The sequence below is a fragment of the Sesamum indicum genome, linkage group LG3 (assembly GCF_026168435.1).
Source record: "Sesamum indicum cultivar Baizhima isolate 11 linkage group LG3, ASM2616843v1, whole genome shotgun sequence".
In the NCBI taxonomy this organism is placed as follows: domain Eukaryota; kingdom Viridiplantae; phylum Streptophyta; class Magnoliopsida; order Lamiales; family Pedaliaceae; genus Sesamum; species Sesamum indicum.
In genome coordinates this window covers 18,274,214-18,296,637 of record NC_142659.1, presented here as the reverse complement: position 1 = coordinate 18,296,637, position 22,424 = coordinate 18,274,214, and the positions used below count along the sequence as shown (strand labels likewise).

The 22,424-nt window shown below is 36.0% G+C and overlaps 3 protein-coding genes across 18 annotated transcripts; 2 read left to right on the top strand and 1 right to left on the bottom strand.

Moving 5' to 3' along the window:
- Positions 1 to 329: 329 nt before the first annotated feature.
- PS2 (Presenilin-2) lies at positions 330 to 6,822 on the top strand. Of its 15 annotated transcripts, none has more exons than XR_847489.3 (5): positions 330 to 1,676; positions 4,021 to 4,094; positions 4,483 to 4,620; positions 4,844 to 4,943; positions 6,698 to 6,822. XR_847489.3 is itself a non-coding variant. In XM_011074594.3 (1 exon), exon 1 carries the CDS (start codon positions 467 to 469, stop codon positions 1,754 to 1,756), a length of 1,290 nt encoding a protein of 429 aa, XP_011072896.1. In that variant the 5' UTR covers positions 330 to 466; the 3' UTR covers positions 1,757 to 1,787. The 15 variants fall into 15 exon arrangements, 1 of the variants encoding a protein (XP_011072896.1); XR_847490.3 differs by having other exon boundaries at positions 5,129 to 6,822; XR_847488.3 differs by having other exon boundaries at positions 5,121 to 6,822.
- Position 6,823: 1 nt separating this feature from the next.
- LOC105158004 (exocyst complex component EXO70E2) lies at positions 6,824 to 8,890 on the bottom strand. Its single transcript, XM_020692496.2, has one exon. The coding sequence runs from the start codon at positions 8,888 to 8,890 to the stop codon at positions 7,016 to 7,018; it is 1,875 nt and encodes a 624-aa protein (XP_020548155.2). The 3' UTR covers positions 6,824 to 7,015.
- A 7,119-nt stretch (positions 8,891 to 16,009) lies between these two features.
- On the top strand, positions 16,010 to 20,098 carry LOC105158002 (uncharacterized). Of its 2 annotated transcripts, none has more exons than XM_011074589.3 (3): positions 16,010 to 16,248; positions 16,819 to 17,571; positions 19,149 to 20,098. In XM_011074589.3, the coding sequence occupies exons 2-3, from the start codon at positions 16,850 to 16,852 to the stop codon at positions 19,405 to 19,407; spliced, it is 981 nt and encodes a 326-aa protein (XP_011072891.2). In that variant the 5' UTR covers positions 16,010 to 16,248; positions 16,819 to 16,849; the 3' UTR covers positions 19,408 to 20,098. The 2 variants fall into 2 exon arrangements, with proteins under 2 accessions (XP_011072891.2, XP_011072892.2); XM_011074590.3 differs by having other exon boundaries at positions 16,811 to 17,571.
- The last annotated feature ends 2,326 nt before the right edge of the window (positions 20,099 to 22,424 follow it).

Here is a 22,424-nt window from a genome sequence, read left to right as displayed (position 1 = left end):
CCGATCCGACTAAAAATAGATGGGTTTCGATTTATCCGAACCCGCCATAAAAACCCAACCAACCGGCCCCATTTTAGCCTAATCCGATCTGGCTGGGTCGGTACCCGATGAACCCGACCCATTTGCCTACCCCTAAACTGAGTTACGTTTAATAAACACATAGGAGTTTTTAGTCTATTTTAAAATAAAAAAAAAAAATTTAACCGACATTTTAAAATATAGGGAGGTTTTATACATTTTAAAATCATGAGGTTGAAACGTAATTAGTCCAACTTTCTTATTTAATGAAATACTGTAACAGAGATTAATTTATTAAGCAGACGTATCTTGCAGTGATTTTTTCCAGACTGAAGGGTGTGTTTGGGGTTTACAAAATATCCGGATGGGTTTCTGAAGCATTTCGGCCTCCAACGACTTCCATCATTTCTTATTCACTCCCCAAGAATCGACCAATTTTGAATCCAGAATGGAGCAGAATCCAAGACCCAGAACCGTTCTTGAAACACTAGGCGAAGAGATCATTAGAATTGTAACCCCAGTTTCAATATGCATGCTGTCAGTGGTAATTCTTGTTTCTATTCTCAATGGGGATTCCTCCTCCGCGGGCGACTTACCGATCACAACCATGGCCACCATAGCCTACAAGGAGAGTAGCTCAGACTCCACATGGGACAAGCTGAAGGGTGCCCTCTTGAATTCACTCGTCTTTGTTGCTGTTGTCACCGTGGTCACTTTCCTCTTGGTGCTTCTGTTCTACCTCAGATGCACCAAATTCTTGAAATACTATATGGGTTTCTCTGCTTTTCTTGTTTTGGGGTTCATGGGGGGTGAGATTGCTCTTTTGTTGATCCAAGATTTCAGCTTTCCTGTTGACTGCATTACATCTGCTATTCTGTTGTTTAATTTCACTGTGGTTGGTGTTCTGGCTGTGTTCATGTCAAAGATGGCTATTTTTGTTACACAAGCTTACTTAGTTGTTATTGGGATGCTGGTGGCTTATTGGTTTACTCTTTTGCCTGAATGGACCACTTGGGTGCTCTTGGTTGCTATGGCATTGTATGATCTTGCTGCGGTTTTGTTGCCTGGTGGGCCTTTGAGGCTCTTGGTAGAGCTTGCTATGTCTAGGGATGAAGATATTCCTGCTCTAGTTTATGAGGCACGGCCCGTCATTAATGATTCTGGACCAAGTGGCGGTGTGGTGCGAAGAAGGGTATGGAGAGAGGGACGGGGCGATACGGATGAAAATCAAGGGCTTAGCACCAATACAAGGTCTGGTCTTTCTTCAGATTCTACTCCAGGGACACATTTATCAGTTGGAATTGGTGAACATGAGATGAATCTTGCTGATGCAGAAGAGGGTCGCGTTACCGGAGGGGATTCTGAGCTTACCACTCCTCTTGTTCAACATATAAATGTCCAGATGAACTCTTCAGAAAATGCTGTTCCAAGTGAAAATCTTGTGCTTGAAGGAATTGGCTTGGGATCCTCAGGGGCAATCAAGCTTGGACTAGGTGACTTCATCTTTTACAGTGTGTTGGTTGGTAGAGCTGCTATGTATGACTTCATGACAGTCTATGCATGCTACCTTGCTATCATAGCTGGTCTTGGTGTAACTCTTATGCTCCTAGCATTTTATCGGAAGGCTTTGCCTGCTCTTCCTGTATCTATCATGCTAGGTGTGTTATTTTATTTGTTGACTCGGCTGTTGCTTGAAGATTTCGTTGTACAATGTTCTATGAACCTATTGATGTTCTAGAGATATAACGTATTACGTAGGCTGTTGATTACATTGTCTGTTAAAACTATTTGCTTGTCTTTGTGAGTTCTTACATTATTCTTGTCATACATAAACTGAACAAAAGTCATAGTGATAACTCCTGATTTATTTGGTCGGAGAAGTCAGTGTTTCACTTTTGTTTTTTACCTATGTACACGTGGACTTGTCATTGGAAGCAAGCCAAAAGATTTCTTGTTAATAAGACTGATGGCAGATTTTTTGTTTGTTTTGATACATCATGATGATTTTAAGAACTGAAACTTGGGGAATGGTCACTGCCCATTTTATTAAATGCTAAAGGTGGCCTGAGCTATAGAAATATAAACATTGTAGTGTGCAATGCATAATTGGTAGATAATCTACTATTATAGCAGTTATGGTTGCATGCCTAAAATTCTAAAATAGATTACCAAGATATGCCGCAAACACAAGCCAAGAGTAAGTTCAGAAATTGATTGGGGAAGTTTAAAGCTATGAATGACTACTAGATGAGAATGTCAGTTAATGAGGAAGTAAATTGCCTAGTGGAAACATGTTAGAGACAGGCATGGCAAGTAGCTTAGAGCATCTTTATTCGTTGCCAGAAGAGTTGGGCAAGTGGGGTTGCCAACAAACTAATTCCCAAAGGATCTGGATCAGGCTTCTTCTCGGATGTGCATGGACCTTGAGGTGCTAGCGACAGGTCAAGATGGGGACCCTCCGATATGTGGTATTAATTCTAGAGTTGGAAAGACTAGCCCAAGCAGCGAATGACCTTGGAAATCTCATACTTTAGATTCTGCAGTATCTGTCACTGCATGTATGGACTAAGTTAAACCTGAAAAGACAATTCAAACTGGAGTTGATAAGTATAACAGTTGGAATGTTCATTAAGAAATCATATTACTTTCTCGGGTCTTAGGATATGATGAACTGTTGTCAGCTCTATGATGTTCTGCTTCTTTTTGGTGCTACAAAACCAACACTATATATGGAGTAGGAATATCATGGTGGGTTCTGGGAATTGTATAATCAGCATGTGTCTTCTGATCTGCTTATAACTTTTCCTGCTGCACGTTGGCATTCAGACATTCTTCAGCTACACTCTTTATTAAAGTAAAGTGACCTCCAATTTACAGGTGAAAGACATAATAGGCTGCAGCCGGCTAGGGTGCACCTTGCTAACTAAAAATCAAGCAGCAGATAAATAACTAAGTTAAAGTTACAAGCAGCTTTCCTTTCACGCCTTTGAGTAGCCATCTCAATTTACCCCTTGTGGTCATACTTGCTGTAATGAATTTGAAGCTTCTCCGGTTAAATTGTTGTCCAGTTCACCTAGATTGGAGTTGCTCCTTTGAAGCTAATCTTGGAAGTTCCTTTAGAGGCATAGAAACTTCTTCTTTCTGTCCATCATCATCTATATGCCCACTTATCATTTATTTGCAGAAGACAATAATTTGGGATGCTATGCCTTAATACTTGATAGTTGTGCAACAAGCCTTTCTTTCTTTTGGTTTTTATTGTTTCTCTGTGTCGATGTTCTTGCTTCAGTTATTTGTTCAAAAGTTGAAATACTTGTCGCTGAATGACATAAGTATGTTCCACATAACTGTTCTAGAGGAGTTGTTTTAAGAGAATTCAGAAGATAATAATCATGAATTACAATATGTTAAACAAATAAGACTAAACTCCTGGCTGTTCTCCTTAGCATAATTGCTTCTGCGACAAGAACTTAAGTTAGAAATCATCTCTCTTTGCAGATAGCAAAGAGATTCACGTACTTTTTACACAAGCTTCTTTCAATTTTTTTTGTTTTTTTGGGTTTGTCTTGGAAGTTATTAAGAGAACGATACATTTATGGTTTAGATTACTTATAGGTGTGGCAAAGATTATGTAGATTAAATTACTGTCTTCATTTCCATAAGTAAAAACTGAGGAAATCGTACAAGTCTGATGTCGTAGAACATTTCCAGAAAACGTACCGCGAAATGAATCCAAGCATTACCATGTAGCTTCCATAAACAACCAAAAGAATCTAGTTATTCATTCTTTTCTGTTTAGATATTGTAAAGTTGATGGAAAATCATTTTCCACGCCACCACTTCTTTGTCATTCTCCAATGTTTACTTACATATGCTGGAATTTGGGAAGTATATAGCTCAATGTTCTGTTGAAATCAGTGAGATATTTCTGAACCACCTATCATATCTAAACATGGTGGAACGCAAGAGTCATATCTCTGAGATGGACATTGGCCATTGTAGGATGGGCACATGTTAGCTGAAGGGAAAACATTCTGAAATTAGAGAACTGGCGATTCTTCTCATCCTCGGAAAAGGTAGTTCCGCTCTTAAGTACCATTCATTTTGTGCATTTCCATAAATTTCAGAAAACTGTGGCTCTCGCCACCCAATTTGCATTAGTCATTTACATAATTTTGGCTCTTGCGCTTTGGTTGCTTAACTGGTGCAAGGAGCATTCTCTATACAGATTAGTTCTATAACCCGTAGATGTTATTGCTGTGACACCTGGAAATTCTTCTTTTCATATTAGAGAAAGTGATAAAATTCTTCCACATTCCCGTTATGTTTGTCTTTTATTGCTGAAAGACTTGATAACCTTGGATGTTAAGACTTAATTGTGATACTAGATACGAGACATTCCCAGCTATTGTGTCCCTATTGTGCAGCTTCATATCTATTCTGTTTGTGTCGCTTCCTCTCCAGCTCAATGGAAGAGAACACAAAATCAAGATCCAATTTTCACTTACTATCAGACCTTGATGAAAAGAAAAGAAAAAATTGGAGACACAGAGGACTACAAGATTTCCTTGGTTTGGCAATATCATGGTTTGTCATGGGCAGGTAAATAACTGGATAAGAGAAAATACTTCATCTGGAAATATCAGAACTAAGAATCTGCAATCTTGGTTGCTATTCCAAGTAGGACTATCTATCGAGCTATATCGACTGAGTATCTCAAACTCAATATTGTCTAGGTTAAGTCGAAGTAGTTCATTAGAAATTCTTTTGCTTCAATCAAAACTTGCATCAAACTAACTTCTTAATGGTGTGATACTGACTCAAGGAATCAGGTTTCCATCAACCAAAAAGAGGCAACGAAGACAAGCGTGAGAAAACTGGTCGTGCATGACTTCTAACAGAGCATGTCAATTAACAATTCAAAGGTAAAAATGAGCTCATCCACCAGAAATTAATTAGTTGGACAATACTGATTTTTATAACTTAACCTATGCATTTTGCTTTGACTGAGAGCACTCTATTTTGTACTTAACTCCATTGGGGGAAAATCAGCTCACAAGTTATTCAATTCTAATCTTGATTCTCAAATTCAACTTCTTTAGCTTGGCAGGATATAAGTGGAGCTGCTGTGCGTGCTTCAAGCTGTCTTGGCATAGTGTACCGTCAAGCCCCAACTCCAAGCACCATAGGAATTTCCCCCTCTTATAACATCTACTGTGTTTTTAAACTGGCTCTCTTCTGTAAACTATCATCATAGTACATCTGTAGTTTTATTGAAGATGAATTTATCGCTACATTGTTGTCTGTTTTCTACTTCTTTACCATCCATAGATCAAAACAATATGAGCAATTGTGATCTTATGTTAAAAACTGGATCTACTTGAGTACATGCATGTCAGCTGGAGATGGAATTTAATGATTGTACAATCAGCAAAGTACCTTTGTGCAGTTGTAAAAGCTTTTCTGTGATGATGGAACAGCACGAAGCTCTCGTTCAGATTATATATTGATTGGTTGATTTCTAGCTTTGGCCCCTCCGTGGACCCTTCATGAAAACTCAGCACTGTCCTAATAGCTTTATGATTTCAATGCTATTGCTGTTAGCTTCTGCACGACGAGGTCAAAATGTGCTAGGGACCACTGTTATTGTCCCAACACAGACAGGGTCTTATGTCTAAACAGTGAAGTAGCTAGAAGGATTCTCAACCATTTCCGTAACTTCGGGATGTTTGTTCTAAGAAAAAAAAGATAAGTGTTGGCCTTGATCCACCTCTTATAACAGAGCTTAGATGCATTGGATTATGATCTGGATAATAATTTCTACATTTGTATTTTACGTCAGCAATTTTTCTTGTTTAGCTTGTACAGTTGCTTGAGCCTATCAGTGAAAAGTTCATACATTGATGTCCAATAATTTAACTTTTCTAGTGATGATTTGTTGCAGGAGACTAGCTTTTGGTGGGTTATATGATTAGGCATGAGTTTATCGAGTTTTCTCTTGAAATTTATGTCAGGAAATGTTGTCTAGGATGCTGATTTAAAGAAATTTAAGCCATTTAGTACCGCAGAGAATTTAACAGTTTTTCAATATTTGCTGGAGGTAATGTGTGCTGAAACTCCTATTGTTGGAATGAGAAGCATTCTATTGTTATACGAGTTTCAAATCACTGTTATAGTTTTGTGGTGTTGACACTGTCTTCTTTATGGTCATATAAGCACAATCAAGTTCTTATGTCTAAGTCTTTGTCAATATTGAAACTATAGTCATCCTTTTGAATTTCTTCCTTTTACATAAAAGGTCAATGAAAGAATTTGTACCATTACAGAAGTCTTCTGCACTCACTAAATGCTGCAGGATTCTCATTCAAGTATTACTTTTACTTACATTGAATGTCACTAGCGATTGTGCGATGATGTTCTTGTGCATTAAATATCATAACCTTGTGTCATCTGAGTTCAATACTGCACGGTATGGAACAAGATTGAATTTGGATGAATTGAAAAGGATAAAAAACTACTAATCTCTTTTTGGAGTTGACGCATTTGACTGTGATGAGGTTGCTTTCAACTTAGATTATTCAGGGAGGAAATCGGAGTTGCATGATGCTTATTCCCACTGTTGTACTGAGATTACCTGACTCACTTCTTATGATGATTTCTTTCTTCAATGCGCAAACAGATACAGAAAATTTGCATGGTGGACTTCAGTGCTATCTTAACCACGATCAATCCTTATTGCAATGTTCGATGAATATACTGACACGGGCAAAGCTCAGAATGATATGCAGGAACATCTTTTCAGAAGTAAGCAGAATCATAAGTAAGCTCATGTATTCAGTTCTGTGCTGGTATTTCCTACATTTCTTGTACTTATGATGGTGTAACATATACAGGAGGTGATCACAAAATTTATGCTAACAGCTTGAGATGAAATGTTACAGAAAAACAAACAAGGATTAGAATAACTTTTGGACAAACACATTGATGTTATCCCTATTTATCTCCTCCGCGAATGGTTCAACGACTTTGATGAACCCTCAAGAAGATCCAGGATGTAAGTTTCCAAGTCTTGTACAGTGTACTTAATTTGCTTTTCACCAATCGAACTGGTGATCTTACTAACAAAGTTCCGGTATGCAGGGATGACTGACTTTGAAGCTGAGATCCTCAGATCTTCGCGAAGTCGAGGGTCTGGGACACGCCATCTCGTTTGGTTCTTATGCACATCCTCAAAAGCAGCAGCGAAATCCCGGCATCTTGCCTTTAGAGTTGCCTTCCCTGTTATCCCATCGTCACGGAGCAAGGCAAGAATAGAACTCCATGTGACTCGTTCGTAGCACATTGCATGCTGCCGGAATTTCCCAACATGGTTTCTGATCCAGTCATCACCAAAGTAGCGGACAATTTTTGAGTCCCAAATCTTTTGAACCATGTAGTGGATGTTATTCATCATAAAGATGTGTTTCAACGGGCTTTCTTTGTATAACTTGGACTTTTCATCTAAGTTGGCTTCTAATATCAATATCAACGACTGCAGGTGAGTAGCAACTGCATTCTGCCCAACATCTGAGTTTACTGTTTCTGGAGCTTGAAGGAGTAAATTGAGAGTATCCCCGTACTCTGCGAAACACATGATGTAGTTTATGATATACTTGGTGAGAGGGTGAATACCACCACTCGGGAACGGGGTTGTAGACGAGCACAGGGCAATATGGTTCCCTAACTCTTTAAAGATGACGGTGGCAGAATCCCCTAGCCTCCTCAAAAGCTCGTAGAACTCAACCCTGACCAACGAGCCAATCTCTTCGGGAAACAAAGCATCCACATCCGGTACAAGAGCAGCCAAAACCTCATACATATCAAGCAAGCAATAGAGCCATTCTGGTTTATGAGGTCCAATGGACACAGCCTGACCAAAATTCAAGAGGCACAGGATAGGAGCTTTTGAGGCCTCGATTAAGCAAGCTGAACTGATATGGCCGTGTTCTCCCAGAACATGGTTGAACAGCCGCTTTGCGCTAGCAAGATAGATGCTGATGATGCTCTTTACCGCATGGCGCCACATCCTGATTCTGGAGTTCAAATATTTCCACTCCATCTGGAGCACATCTTCGATGCTGAACTGTTCGACGTCAAGAATTGTCAAATACTCGGTGAACGTGTCCCTCCAGAACCCGCAGAAAGCCTGACAGAACTCTTGATTGTAGCCAGAAGCGAACATTACATCAGCAATGGACTTTATATGAGGTACCACATCTGGATGGATCAAATCCATCACATATTCCTCATTCTCTATGCTGCTGCTCTCCGTTTGAGATGCATTCTCAAACAACTCATCTTCGTTTGGGACAACTGATTCCTCCTCATATATGGGATTCTGTTCACAAGACAGGAGGGAGACGCATTCATGATCAAAATATTGCTTATTTTGGACAAGAATATGGATGAGCTCTTCTTGGAGCCTGGCCATAGCCATCTGCAGAATACTGTGTGCCTGATCGAAAAGTTCCTTACTTCTGCTGCTTCTCTGTAATGGCATATTCTGCAACGTTTCTGCCAATCTCTGGACCTCAGCAACTGCCTGTAAGTACTCCAACACTATGACACAGGTAGAATCCCATATCCTTGAGTGGTTTGAATGCAAACTCATGATGGTGTGCTGAGCCGACATGAGCCTAGTCTCGATTTCTCTAATATTCTCTGCTTCAGCCTCATCGACCCTGATCATTGTCGACAAATGGGTGTCCAGATCTGCTAGAAGTGTTCTTATAACATTATCATTGCTCAATATCGTAGTCGCCTCGAGGGCCTTCACCAGGTGATGAACCGCAGCAATCACATGGTGTTCCCCCCCATCCGGGATTCCCGCCATCGCTTCACAAAGACCTTTTGCCAAGAATCAGCTTGTGGTCTTGTTTGATGACTCAACAATTCTTTGGTGTTGGATGAGAATAAATCTATAATTTCAATGATCCCTTGATCAAAAGGTCATTCAACAGATTTTTCAAGCAAACAAGCGCAATCAATGGCAGCTCAACAGGTGGCTTAGTGAAAAAAACACGAGCATTGACTGCTAGAGAAGAACAGACTTCCAAGATTTTCTCTTCCAAGAATTTCCAACAAATTACCAATCAAGAACTGGAAACAAAAGCAAAGAGGTATGCAAGGCAGTTTGACCAGAAACACAGACTGACCCATGCAGCCTCCCAGTTTGAATCCTGACTTGAACAGAACTAGTTGACAACACACATATATCTGCGTCTGCGTCTGTGTGTAAAGATTTAGGACAGAAAGTTCCACAATAAGATGAACTCAAGAATGTCCAGAACAAATGAGGGTTTCTCTCTCTTTCATGCTCAAGCAGAAAAGTGCAAATACAAACAAGAATCCAACAAGCAAAAATCTACCAACCAAGAGCAAAACATACAAGTTTCTGGGACAAAATCCAGCACACACAAATTCGGAGAATTGTGATGAAAACTGCTGCCAGAATTTACACAAACATGGAACAAGAATGAATGATGAAGAGCATAACTATGAACCTGGTTTCTTGGGCTATACCATTCTCTAAGATGAGCAAAAATCTTGGAAGTCAAGAACTCTGAATTTGATGAAGACCAACATCTTTCAAAGAGGGAGAAAATGATTTCACGCGTTTATTGCACGGAAAAGGATTTGTGCAAGAAAAAGAAAATTCAGATATGGTTGTAATAAAAAGGAGAGTGGGGTTCTTTGGGATTGGTAGAAAGCTTTTTCCTTGCAACTACTTTTATGAAGTTTAGTAATAAATATGCCACCCATTTATGACAAAAAGTAGTTGTTTAAAAGTTTCTACTGTAAGAACAGTGGTAAAAATTGAAAGTATTTAAAAATAAAAGTAAAACAACAGTGAGGTTAGAGTATTTGGTAAAATAGTTTAATGTTTATAAATTTAGAAATTTTTGTTGTAGGAATTTGTGATAAGCTTATTATAACTTTTGAATTAGATCAATTTAATTAAAAATAAAAGGATTAATTACGTTTGGACCCCTCTAAAAATATGAAATTATATTTTTTTAAAAAAAATTCTAAAATTACAGTTACACCATCTCTAAAAATTTACTGTTTGCACATGTTTCCTTACGTTGGTTTTAACAAAAAATGCTGATATTATTTAAAAAAATACATAAATATTTAGTTTTACCCCTATTTAACATTTTCATATAATAATTTTGAACTTATAAAGCAAAAAAATATAATAATGGTAACCTCACTCCATATATATATATGTATATAATTTATTTGAGAATGTCAAATAAGAGGTATAAAATTAAAAATTTATAAAGAAACCTTTTTGCTAATAACCCTAATGGAAGGGAGTCAGATATAAATTGAGAATCGAAAGGGTCTAAGTGTAATTAATACAAAATAAAAATTATAAATAAAAAATACCATTTTCAAATTTTCAAAATATTTTTTCTCGGAAGGGTCTAAGTATAATTAATTCAAAATAAAAATTATAAATAAGAAATACCATTTTCAATTTATTAAAATATTCCTTAATATTATAAGGAGCCGTTGCAATAAAAATGATATTTTAATTTCTTGTTTTTTGAAGTTTTGTGTGTGTTTGTTTTCTCATGTCTGTGAGCACAGTGAGGAGTGGTGGGTGGTCGTGCTTTGGAGGCTTGACTTTGTGACAAGTCAATGAATGTACGGACATAGTTTGACCAATGCTGAGTTTTAGGCCATATGTTTGACCAATACAAATTTTTTCATAATGGGCTTTGGGATTAAAATTTGGGTAAATTACATTTACTTTTCCCATAATTTGATATGATTATCAATGCTGTTTTATTATATATGAAATTATAAATATTCTTTAAATAAAAAAAATTATGTATTTGTTAAATAGTGAGGTGAATATTATTATTTTATTTTATTTTTTTAAAAAAAGAACATTTTAAAATATATAAAAAAAATTAAGGTTGGGTGAAGTAAATAATCCATATAGCATGTTAGTCCATAAAGATAATTTTTAAAAAATAAATAAAAAAGTGTAATGCATAATAATAAAAAAAAAATTGTATTTTGATCAATTTACCATAAAACATAATGAAAACTAACAGAATAGACTCGTTATTAGATGATCGTTAAAATTAGAAAAAAAATATTTATAAATTTTTAAAAACGAGAAGATATTTGTAACTATCTCAAACTTTAAGATATGTGGTAGTAATTTACCTTTAAAATTTTCAATATAATTTTCAATAAACTTTTTTTTATATATATTAGACTGATACAAGTCTTGATATGTCCTCAACGAGCGTCAATGTAATTCACCATTAGCTTTTTCCTAACCCTTCAATTCAATTTTATTTTCATTTTTCTTTTTTGTTTTTTTCCCCTCAAATACTCTCAAACTTACAATTTTTTATGCTACGTAATTTAAGTAGAAAAGTAAAAATGATAAGAACAATATATTTTTATGTTACCTATATATTAGACTTATTCCATTAAGAAACATATACACGATACACATAGGAACAATCATGTGATATATAGATGTCACTTTTTTTTATCTATACTAATATAAAAAAGAAAAAATATTTATACTCATAAATGGCGATTAAAAAGATTGAAATTTTGATTATAGGAAAAGTATGTAAGAGATGTATGAGGATAAAAATAAAAGGCATGTGAGGGCTTATTTTTGCTATCGGATGCCTACTTATTCTTTGTTAGGGCTTACTCCTATATATTGTTTAGTGTCTCGTCTTATTATGCAAATAAAGTAGAAAGCCATACCTTTTGTTAGAGGGATGTCCCTAACTGCTGGGAAATTCCAGCAAGTGTTGCTTCAGGAGGACTATAAAGAATATCCTTTAGGAGGATTTATTTAGTGTGGGACCTTCATGGGGAGTTTGGAGGATATCCTTCAGGTGGACTTATTCGAGGGGGAGTCCTTCAGGAGGACTTTAGAGGATGTCCTTTAGGGGGATTTATTCAAGGGGGAGTCTTTCAAGAGAACATTGGAGGATGTCTTTCATGAGGACTTATTCAAGGGGAGTCCTTCAGGAGGACTTATTGTCTATGAAGAAGAGGTTCTTTCATGCATAGTACTTCTTGAGGTTGTGTATGTTCCAAGGTCGTGCAAGTGGGTGTCCTTCATGATCCCGTAACTCATATGCTCCTCGTCCTATCATCGTTGTGACTTTATAGGGCCCTTCCCAAGTGGGATCTAACTTTCCTACTGGTTTTAAAGTATCCACCCTTTGTGGTAGTAGATCTCCGACTTAAAAATTTTGTATTTTCACTCTTCTGTTTTGGGCATTAATCGAAGTGCTTTTATATATGTGGATGCGAATGAAAGCTTTCTCTCTTAATTCTTCGATAAAATTCAGGTTTTCTTTTAGTAATTCCGTGTTGTTTTTTTTAGAAAAGTGCAAGATTCTGTGGAAGGGTACTCCTAATTCTACTGGGATGATAGCCACAGTTCCATAAACCAATGTGAAAGGGCTTTCTCTTGTAGACCCTCTGGGGGTTGTTCGGTACGCCTATAAGAGTTGTTAGTTCTTCTGTCCAGTTTCCATTTACTCATTCAAGTCTCCTTTTGATTCCTTGCACTAAATCGATTAGTGACATCCACTTGTCCATTAGACTGGGGGTGTGCCACTGATGTAAATCTTTGCTTGATATGCAAACATTTGCACAAATCTTGTCTTTTATGACCTTGAAACTGTTGGCCATTGTTTGAGATTATTTCTCAAGGGAACCCAAAACGACATATGACATTCCTTCATATAAATTTCATCACTTTTGTTTTCATGATACGGGCCAGTGGCTCGACTTCTACCCACTTGGTGAAGTAGTCGATGGCTACTAGAAGACATTTTCTTTAACCAGGAGCTAGGGGAAAGGTCTTACAATATCCATTTCCCACTGTGCGAAAGGAAAAGATGACAACATGGTTATGAGGGTTCCGCAAGTTGATGTATGAGGGAAGAGTGCTTCTGGCATTTTTCACATTTGCTAACCAGTTGTCATGCGTCTTGTCTCATGGAGGGCCAGAAATATCCCGCCTGCAATGCCTTAGTAGTGAGGATCCATGCTCCTGTGTACGCTCCACAACAATCCCTATGGATTTCTTTAAGAATATGTATTCCCTCTTGCTACGATAAACACCGGAGTGAGGGGTGTGTGAAGAATTTCTTGTAGAGGACCCCTCCTTGGAGCAGAAAAAGAGAAACTTGAGTCTTGAGTCTTGCTGCCTCCCACCTATTATCAGGGAGGCGTTATTCTTCCAGCCATTAGATAACAGGTGTCCTCCAATCTCCTAATGAAGATATAGCTAGAATATGAATTGGAGATCTTAGCTTTGGGAGGTATTGTATGGTAATATACCTCGTCTTACAATTCTCTAAAGTACTAACCAATTTGAAGAGGCAGTCAGCTTTGACATTCTCCTCCCTTTAGATTTAAATAAGCAGAAAACTCTCAAATCATGTCTTTAACTCAGTTGTTTGTTGTAGGTACTGTATCATATTTTATTCCTTAGCTTCATATGCGCCTTCTACTTGTTTGACTATTAGCTACGAATCTGAGTAAGCTAGCAAGTGTCTACCTCCCACTTCTTGTGTTGTTTTGAGGCATGTTACGAATGCTTCATATTCAGCTTCGTTGTTGGAGGCTTTAAACCCGAACTTGACGGCGAATTCTAAATCATCTCCTTGAGATGAAGTGATGACTATGCCCGCAACACTACCTTGAAAGGTAGACGATCCATCTACGTCTAATAACCATTTTTCGACTTGGGGGTGTCTTCTTCAGACATCCCTGTTGTTTCAGAGATGGAGTCGGCTAAAGCCTAGGCTTTGATGGTAGTCTGGGGAGGTAAGAGATATCATACTCACTTAGTTCTACCATCCATTTTACCAATCGTCCGGATGTATCTAGCTTACCCAGTGTTTGCTTTAGAGGTAGATTAGTTTTTACTCTAATGGAACGCGAGAGAAAATCAAGACATAGTCCAGTGATGACGAGCGCTAGGCCCATTTTTTCAATAAGGGTATATTGTCCTTCCACTCCCATTGAGTACGTTGCTGACATAATAAATCGGCATTTATTTTCCGTTATCTTTGTGAATGAGGAGGGAGCTGATAGCTCGCGGGATGGCGGATAAATACACATAAAGGGTATCCCCTGGGGATGATTTCACCAGTAGAGGGAGTCCCGCTAAATACCGTTTGAGTTCTTCAAAGGCTTGAAGAAAGATGGGAGGAATTCACCTTTTGTTTAAAAACTTTTCTATATTGATTGAAACATTTTTTGTCTGTAATCTCAAGATACTTGAAAAAGTTGAGGAATCAGTTGTTATTACATATCTTATGAATTAGGGGGTTTTGTGAACAACTTGTTGTTGAAGAAATATTGTAAATGGATATTCATGTTTTTTGTGAAGACATGTTGTAAATTGATGTTAGTATGAAATGAATGTTTCTCATTAACATGTTGAAAAGGGTGCAAAAATTAATGTTTTCATTTTCATTATATTGTTGAAAAGGGTGGAGAAAAGGCTGAAAATTCATTTTCATTTTTATTATGTTACTAAATTAATTAACAACTGCAATTTCAAGCTTCTAGTTTTATTATTAAAATTCATTAACAGAATTCTTTAACAACATAACACAGAATTCACAAAAGTTTCAAATTTGAGGCTTTCAATTTCATTATCAAAACCACAAAATACCATTACATTTGCTCCATCTTATGTTTACCCATATCTAACAACATAATGTAAGTCTCTACCAATCTAGCAACTTGGAACGATTCATCCAAAGACCACCATCCGTTTACCAATCCAAAAACCGACCAACACAAACCATGATGCCACCAAGCATACTTTAAGCGAAAATATCTTCTTCTTAAACAGTTTTGCTTCGATTTCCATTGTTTAAAGCTTGCGATGCAAATCGGGTATGACATCCAAAGCTTTAGCACACATAAGTGGGTCATCCCATGTAAAAAATTGACATCCTCCACTCTGCAATTGAACAAAAAATAAACCAACATCTATAAAACTTAAACTTAAACTTCAATTCTTACCTTATAATTTGTGCAAGAAAAAAACCTTCTTCTGGGATTATCATTGGTCCAAGAGCTTCTCAATGGAGCCCTAATGCCAAAAAAGTAGTTTACCACAGTGGTGGAGTAATTGCCCGACAATAAAGAAGACATTTTTGTTGTTTTCCTTCACCTGCAACTTCATTTGCAACAGCAAAAATGAAGTAGAGAGAGAGAGAAAGAGAGAGCTTTACTTACATAAGGTGAAAAAAGGGGGAAGAGTCCTGCCTAAGCCACGTCATTCGCCACGCAAGCACCTAAGTGTTTAAGTTGCGCACGTAGACATCGGAACCCTAAGCCCCAAATCTCTTTGCCGTGATTTTGGACAATTTTGGTCAGAATGATCAAATTTGCCAAAAAATCAATACTTATAGGGCTAAAATTGTCAATTTCATAGTTACGGTCCCAATTATGCCACCCCCCATACTTACGGGATCAATTTTGCAATTTTGCCTAATAATTTTTAACTATAGCCATTAATATTATAACCAATAGTATTTTTTTCTAATGACCCTTAACTTTAAGCAACAGAGTAGACTATACTGTAATTTATCTTACATCTATATTTCAGGAAATTCTAGCGAGGCTTGCCTTGGCCAAATGTGAGCCAATTTATGTAGTAAGTGTATCGCAATTAGTGTACAGTTTATAAAAAGGTGACTTATCACATAATAAATATATCGCACTTACTTTATGATTGATTTAATTTGATTAAATTGAATAAAAAAAATTCAAATTTTCCACCGTGTGCAAATACATATAGAAACCATACTTAAATCGTATCCACGTTATCTTAATTTTAGAGTGCGTATGTGAAAAACACAGGACACCGAGAAGCTAAATCAACGTTAGGCCATCAATAACCCCCTCGCCCTTTTTCCTACTTCCATCTCTCTCTCTGTCTTTCTCTCTCTCTCTCTCCCACTTTCTCTCTCAAGAATTTGCACATTCATATTGTTATAATTGATCAAATTGCAGGTGGTGGAAAAAGAGGCGTCTGCCAATTTTCTGGCCACTTTTGTGGGGCGTTGGTTGGCCAGAAAGACAGTGAGGCGTTGGTCGGAATTAAACACATCAACCACTCTTCCTAAATCTTTCATTTCCTCCCTCTGCATGCATGTCTGCATGGTATGCAACTTCTTTATTCTACGCCTTTTTCTTTATTTTTATTGTTTTATCCCCTTAGATTTTATTTTTCACGTTCTTTGTTGATATGGGTTTTTGTAATTTTTAGTTCTTGTGAATCTTGACGTCATAATTATTCATGTACTAATATATATATATATATTTAAAATAAAGAGATAAATTGCTCATTTGATGTTTCACATTAAGGGATTTTTGTGTTTAAACAGACCACGCAATAATAATTCATTGTTCATTCGTGTTGCTGAGATTGCAATAAAATTCTAGGATATTTAGGATAACAGAAAGAATTTGCTTGTGATAGAAAAATATTAGAGCAAAGTTGCATCATAAGACATTCTAAATCAATTTCCAGCCATTTTTAATAAATTCTTTCAGTTTTGTCCTGAAAAATCCTTAATAAAATTACCAGAATGGATTCGTATAAGACTAAAATTGCCACCTATTATACAAACATGACTAAAAGTTGCAGTTTTCGCAATCATTTATTGATTTTAAAAAAAGAATGATTTAATTCTTGATGGGTGACATAGATTCTGTCTCTTAGTACCGCAGGTGAGCAGTACGTACGTAGTTTGAAACTGGTATGGAATCTTCAAATGCTGAACTTAAAACAACTACTGTGCCTGTGAAATCTGCGAATGAGACTAGTACTACAAATGTTGATGATATTGAAAACACAGCACTTCACCCCACGGAAGGAAAACTAAGCCCATCTTCCTCTAACAAGAACTCATCTTCGCCAGACTCCACGTTGCACGACCCGTTCCACCGCGACAACGACAATGACGACGATGATGATAAGCCCACTTCAAGCACTACATCCTCACCTGCACACAAGTGTGAACCATCAGATCATGAAACATCGTGTGTTGCACCATCCACAAGCAATGGAACGACGACAGAGGCACCACCAAGCCAAGAGATGGAGCGTCCTGCTGCACCGTACAGGATTCCGTCGTCGGTTTTCGCTAGAAAGGATTCTTCGACGCCAATGGAATGGAGTGTGGCATCTAATGATTCTCTGTTCAGCATTCATACTGGGAATATGAGCTTCACGAATGACCAATACTGTTTGCGGTCGGGAGAGCTCGGCGGGGAGGTGTCTACGTCTGATCAGATGTTCAGTTACTCAGCTGAGCAGTCTGCCGATGTCGTCCGTGCGGACATGAGAAGCCGGGAGTTGGGAATAGCACAGGCAACCATGAAGGAGGTAATACAGGAAAGTGAAGGTCAGAGCTATGGGGTGCGCGGTTCTCATCGGTCACAGGAGAGCAACACAAGCGCAAAATCTTTTGCATTCTCAGTGTAAGTTCTTCACATCTAACAATTCTAAGCGTCTTACAAAAATAGTTAACTGCACCTTGCTTTTTCTTAAACGTCTCATAAGCTCTTTTAATGTTAGAGTAAATTAAAATGGGCTCTTCTGATATTTGTATAATTATAAATATATTTTATTATTTGAAAATTATAAATACTTCTTAAAATTACATATACCTACTAAAATTACAAACACCCTCTTGTGGTCACAACCCATTGCGAGGGTATTTGTTAGCGTATTTGTAATTTCAGGGAGGAAAATTATAATTTTAGTCCTGTAATTTAGGGATGGTATTTTTAGTCCTGTACGAATTAATTTTTGCAATTTAGTCCTATAATTTTATAGTTTTGGCAATTTTAGTCCCTTTCGACAAATTTGGCCAAAAATAATTGTAATTTCAGTCCTATAAATCAATTCGTGCAGGACCAAAAATGTCAAAACTCCCGAAGTTATAGGACTAAACTTGCAATTTAATTTGGTCATGTGCAAGTCACATGCATTTTCGGGCCAAATTGGCTGAAAAATGATGAATACAAGTCTAAATTGCGAAAATCGACTCGTGCAGGACAAAAAATGCCACCTTTCATAAGTTACAGGACTAAAATTACATTGTCCCCTTTCAAAAGGGCATTTATGATTTTTCAAATGACATGGGCTTATTTATAATTATGGCAAACCTCAGGGGAGCTTGTTGTAATGTACCCTTAATCATAATATGCAATATATAGATAAAAACACACTCATAATTAACTTTGTTAGTATTTCACTTTTACCCTCATATAATTTTCGTTTTCGCCCAAAGCAAAATTATTTATATGTTTCATTTTAAAAATGCTAATAGTTTGATGGCTTTTTTGGATCATTATTATAATATGAAGAACTTATTATGCTTAACACTCTAAAATTTTATAAGCTTTGATATTTTATTTTTCCAAAAAATTTAAGAGCTTATTTTAAAAATAATATTCAACACCTTTAAACTTTTAAAATATCTTATAAGATGTAGAAATTTATATAATGTTTCAAATAAGCTTAGTCAATACACCCTCTAGATAACACAAAGTATTAGGGTAAATATCATTAATGGTCCCTTAAGGTTGTGCTTCAAATTACTTTAGTCATTTATCTTCATTTACTAATCTTATAATCCCTAATATTCTCGTATTTCTTTTCCATTTTATTCTATTGGTCAACTTTTAGGAGAAAAACGTCATCAGAACCCGGTCATGTGATCTGTACATGCTATATTTTTAGGAGTAAATTTATCATTGTATACCTTTTCAAAAACAAGTTCGTGTGAAAAAAACAATGTTGTAAAACAAGCATATAATGACATTTTTGACGTTGAAAATGTAGCATGTACAGGGCATATGATCAAATTCTGATGACTTTTTCACCGAAATTTGATAGAGAGGTTCGATGAAATAAATTATAAACTTTATGAATGACAAGGTTAGGAAATAAAAATGAGTGAAATAATTCTAAATATAAAATTAAAGTGCCATGCATGCCATTTACCCCCAATATGTCGGGGAACAATTGAGTCATTTTTCAACATGTCCAGAATGACAGGAGATAAAGAACATTGTACTTCAACGCGGGCGCCTAGCTCAATAGGGTCATGCCAGGAGATGGGGCAATCTCAAACGCCACCAGTAACGAAGCTTGAGTCACAACCATCGACAAATCCAGAGCCAGAAACACCTACAGCGGCCACGACCACCACGACGGCAACAGAAACGGCAACGACAACGACAACGACAACGACAACGACACCACCAGAAACTAAATCTAACTTGTTTCCTTGCTTCTCGTGTTGCTAGCTCGTTGTGTTAGTAGAGGACTATGGTCAAAACGTGCTCTCCTGGGAAAAGTTGCTAACATGAAGTTGAGGAAATCGAAACATGAAATGGATGCAAGAAATGCCAAACATTTTGGAAACAATTAATCAATAGATGTAGAAAGATTTGTGGTTCCATGAATTAGGATATATATATGATCGATAAATCTTGTATCTTTCTTACCTATATAGTATTAGTTTCTGGCTTCATAATTGGCAGCGCAACCTTTTTATGATTGAGCAGATAAATATTAGATGAAAGATTCTGTATCCCACTTTCGTTTTGTACGTCACTGTTGATGCAGGTCGCAAGATCATGATCGGGTCGCTAGATCTGGACACTCTGATGTCGGGTCGCAGAACCCTCTTCGAGCTTACTGACAATGGATCCTGAGAGCAGAGAACACGTTAGGCTTGCTGGGTGACCCTCAACTAAGGTCCTCCAATACTTGAGTCAGAAGGAGTGGGGTCGAATTCGATCTAAGGAGAGCTAATAAAGTTGAAATGTAATAAATACACTTACTATAAATGTTCATATCTACTAGTATTTATAGTGTACTATATCGTATAAGACGGTGCCACGTGGCATCATCTGAGCATTCAGGTATCAGATGATCTAACGGCTATCAAATCGGGTTTGTCTCTTGGACCGGGTCAGGCGGGTTAGGTCATGTACATGCGGATCCTGCCTCCTCTGGTTAATTTCTTTAAAATTGGAGGACAATTTCGTCCTTTTTCTTTGGCTGATGTAATTACCCTCATCGACTGTCACACCCATGCACATGTACTGTGAATATGAAATTGAACCTGGAGGTAGCTTGACTCACTCGTTTCATGAAAATCTCATTCTTTCTTTTATGTACAAGTTGTTTAACATTTAGAATTTGTACTTTTTACCAAAGTAACCCTTAGTGTGATTCAACTCTATATGCCCTCTTTATTATTACATGGTTCAACTACTTTCTTCACTCGTGTAAGAATTCGGGATAATTTCATCTATATTTATTGACTTATGATTTATTTATATAAATTACTCTTACTATTTGGATAATTGTACATACACCCACGTCGAAATTATTTTCACCAACTATTCTTGCTTTTTAGAAAATTTTACATATATCTACCAAAAATTTTAACATTATTACTCAAACTATCCTATTTTTTTTTACTGTCGAAAGTGGTTTTTTTTATTATATAAAGAGGATGGATGGTTTTTTACTCGTCCGGTGCCATCTTTTTTCTTCTTCTCTTTCTTTTTTTTTTTTTATTTTAAAAATATAAAGCGATTTTAACCCGATTGACTGATTTTTGCCGATTTGACCGGGTTTTGACCTAGTCGTGTCCAGTTTGAGTAATATACATACCCGGACTAGCCTTGAGTCCTGTTCCCGATCGAATTGGTAGGTCCAAATCGAGTTTAAAAATATTACTTATTGTGATTTCGGGTGTACATAACACATACATGGATATTAGTTTTCAAGATTTTGTACTTGAACATGTTATTGGGAAAATTAATTTTAATCCTCGATGGTTTGATTTCAATTTTAAAGTAAATCCTATTTTTTTATTTATTTTAGAAATAATTACACTCTTTTTTCTTAAGATTTAATGTAATTACATGTAAATTTTCTATAGTTTAAAAATTACATTTATCACTCCTGAGGCTTATTTTCGTCTGGCAAAAAAGTCTTTTTATTTGTCAATATTAACTAAATTTGCTGAGATTAATAAAAAAAAAAAGCTGAATGATATTTTATAATTACCATCAATTGACTTATTACTGATTTATTGCGGGTCAAACAATCTTTTTTCTACTAAACTACTCTTAAAACGGTGAAGTTACACCTCCAAACATGCATTAACGCGTGAAGACGTACGATGATAATTTAGTCATAAAAAAATTTATGTGGCATGCAATAAATCAGTAATAAGTCAATTGTGATAAATATTGATAATTTTCTTTGTTAATATCAGCAAATTCGGTAAATTTTGACCAATATGAAACTTATTTATTAGACAAAAACAAACATTCGGTATGTTAGGTGTAATTTTTCAATCCACATAAACTCTACGTGTAACTATACCATACCTCAGAAGAAGATAAGAGTAATTATCCCTTTATTTTACATTAGTCCGTTAAATTTGTGATTTTTCTGTTACCCATATAAATTTTTTCTCTCTAATAGAAAATCATTTAGTCCATCACTTTTTATTTCAATAGCAATTTGGTCCCTTATACATAAATTTAAAAAATAAAACCATTTTAATTGAATTGGATAATTACTTGATTGATGACACATAAACATGACTTTTGTAAATTTAATGAACTTCTCATTCTTGTATTTAAAAAAAAAAAAAAAACACATATACACACAATAAAATCAAACCCCATTTTCAATATTTTAGCTGATATATTTATTATCTTATTTTTGTTCTAACTTATTGTGTTATATATATATATATATAATGTATATATAACTTCATTTTTTTTATTTAAACTCCCAATTTATTTATTCAAATATTTTTAATTACAAAAATTCAAGATGTTCATTAAATTAACAATAATTCTGTTAATATAACATTAATCAAGTTATTCTCAGCATAATTACCCAATTATAAATTCTTTCAATTATGATTATATTTTTTTAAAGTTTATGTGCCATGGATCAAATTGCAATTAAAAATAAAAGTGAAGGACTAAATATTATTTTCTATATATATATATATAAATATGGCTAATATGGGAAAATTACCCATTGAAGGGACTAACTTAAAGTGCGTTGAAAAAATACGGACTATGTTGGAATTAAAATAAAATTTAGAGGACTAAAATGAAAAAATATGTAAGCAAAGTTTTTAAAGTTCCCAAAAAAAAAAAAAAAGAAAAAGAAAGAAAAAGAAGAATTCCTTATTTTGGGCCAAACTTATGAATTATTAAATAGGCCCATTTTCATAATTGGGTATTGTTTGAAGAAAGTATTAGTTAAATGGGCCGGCCCA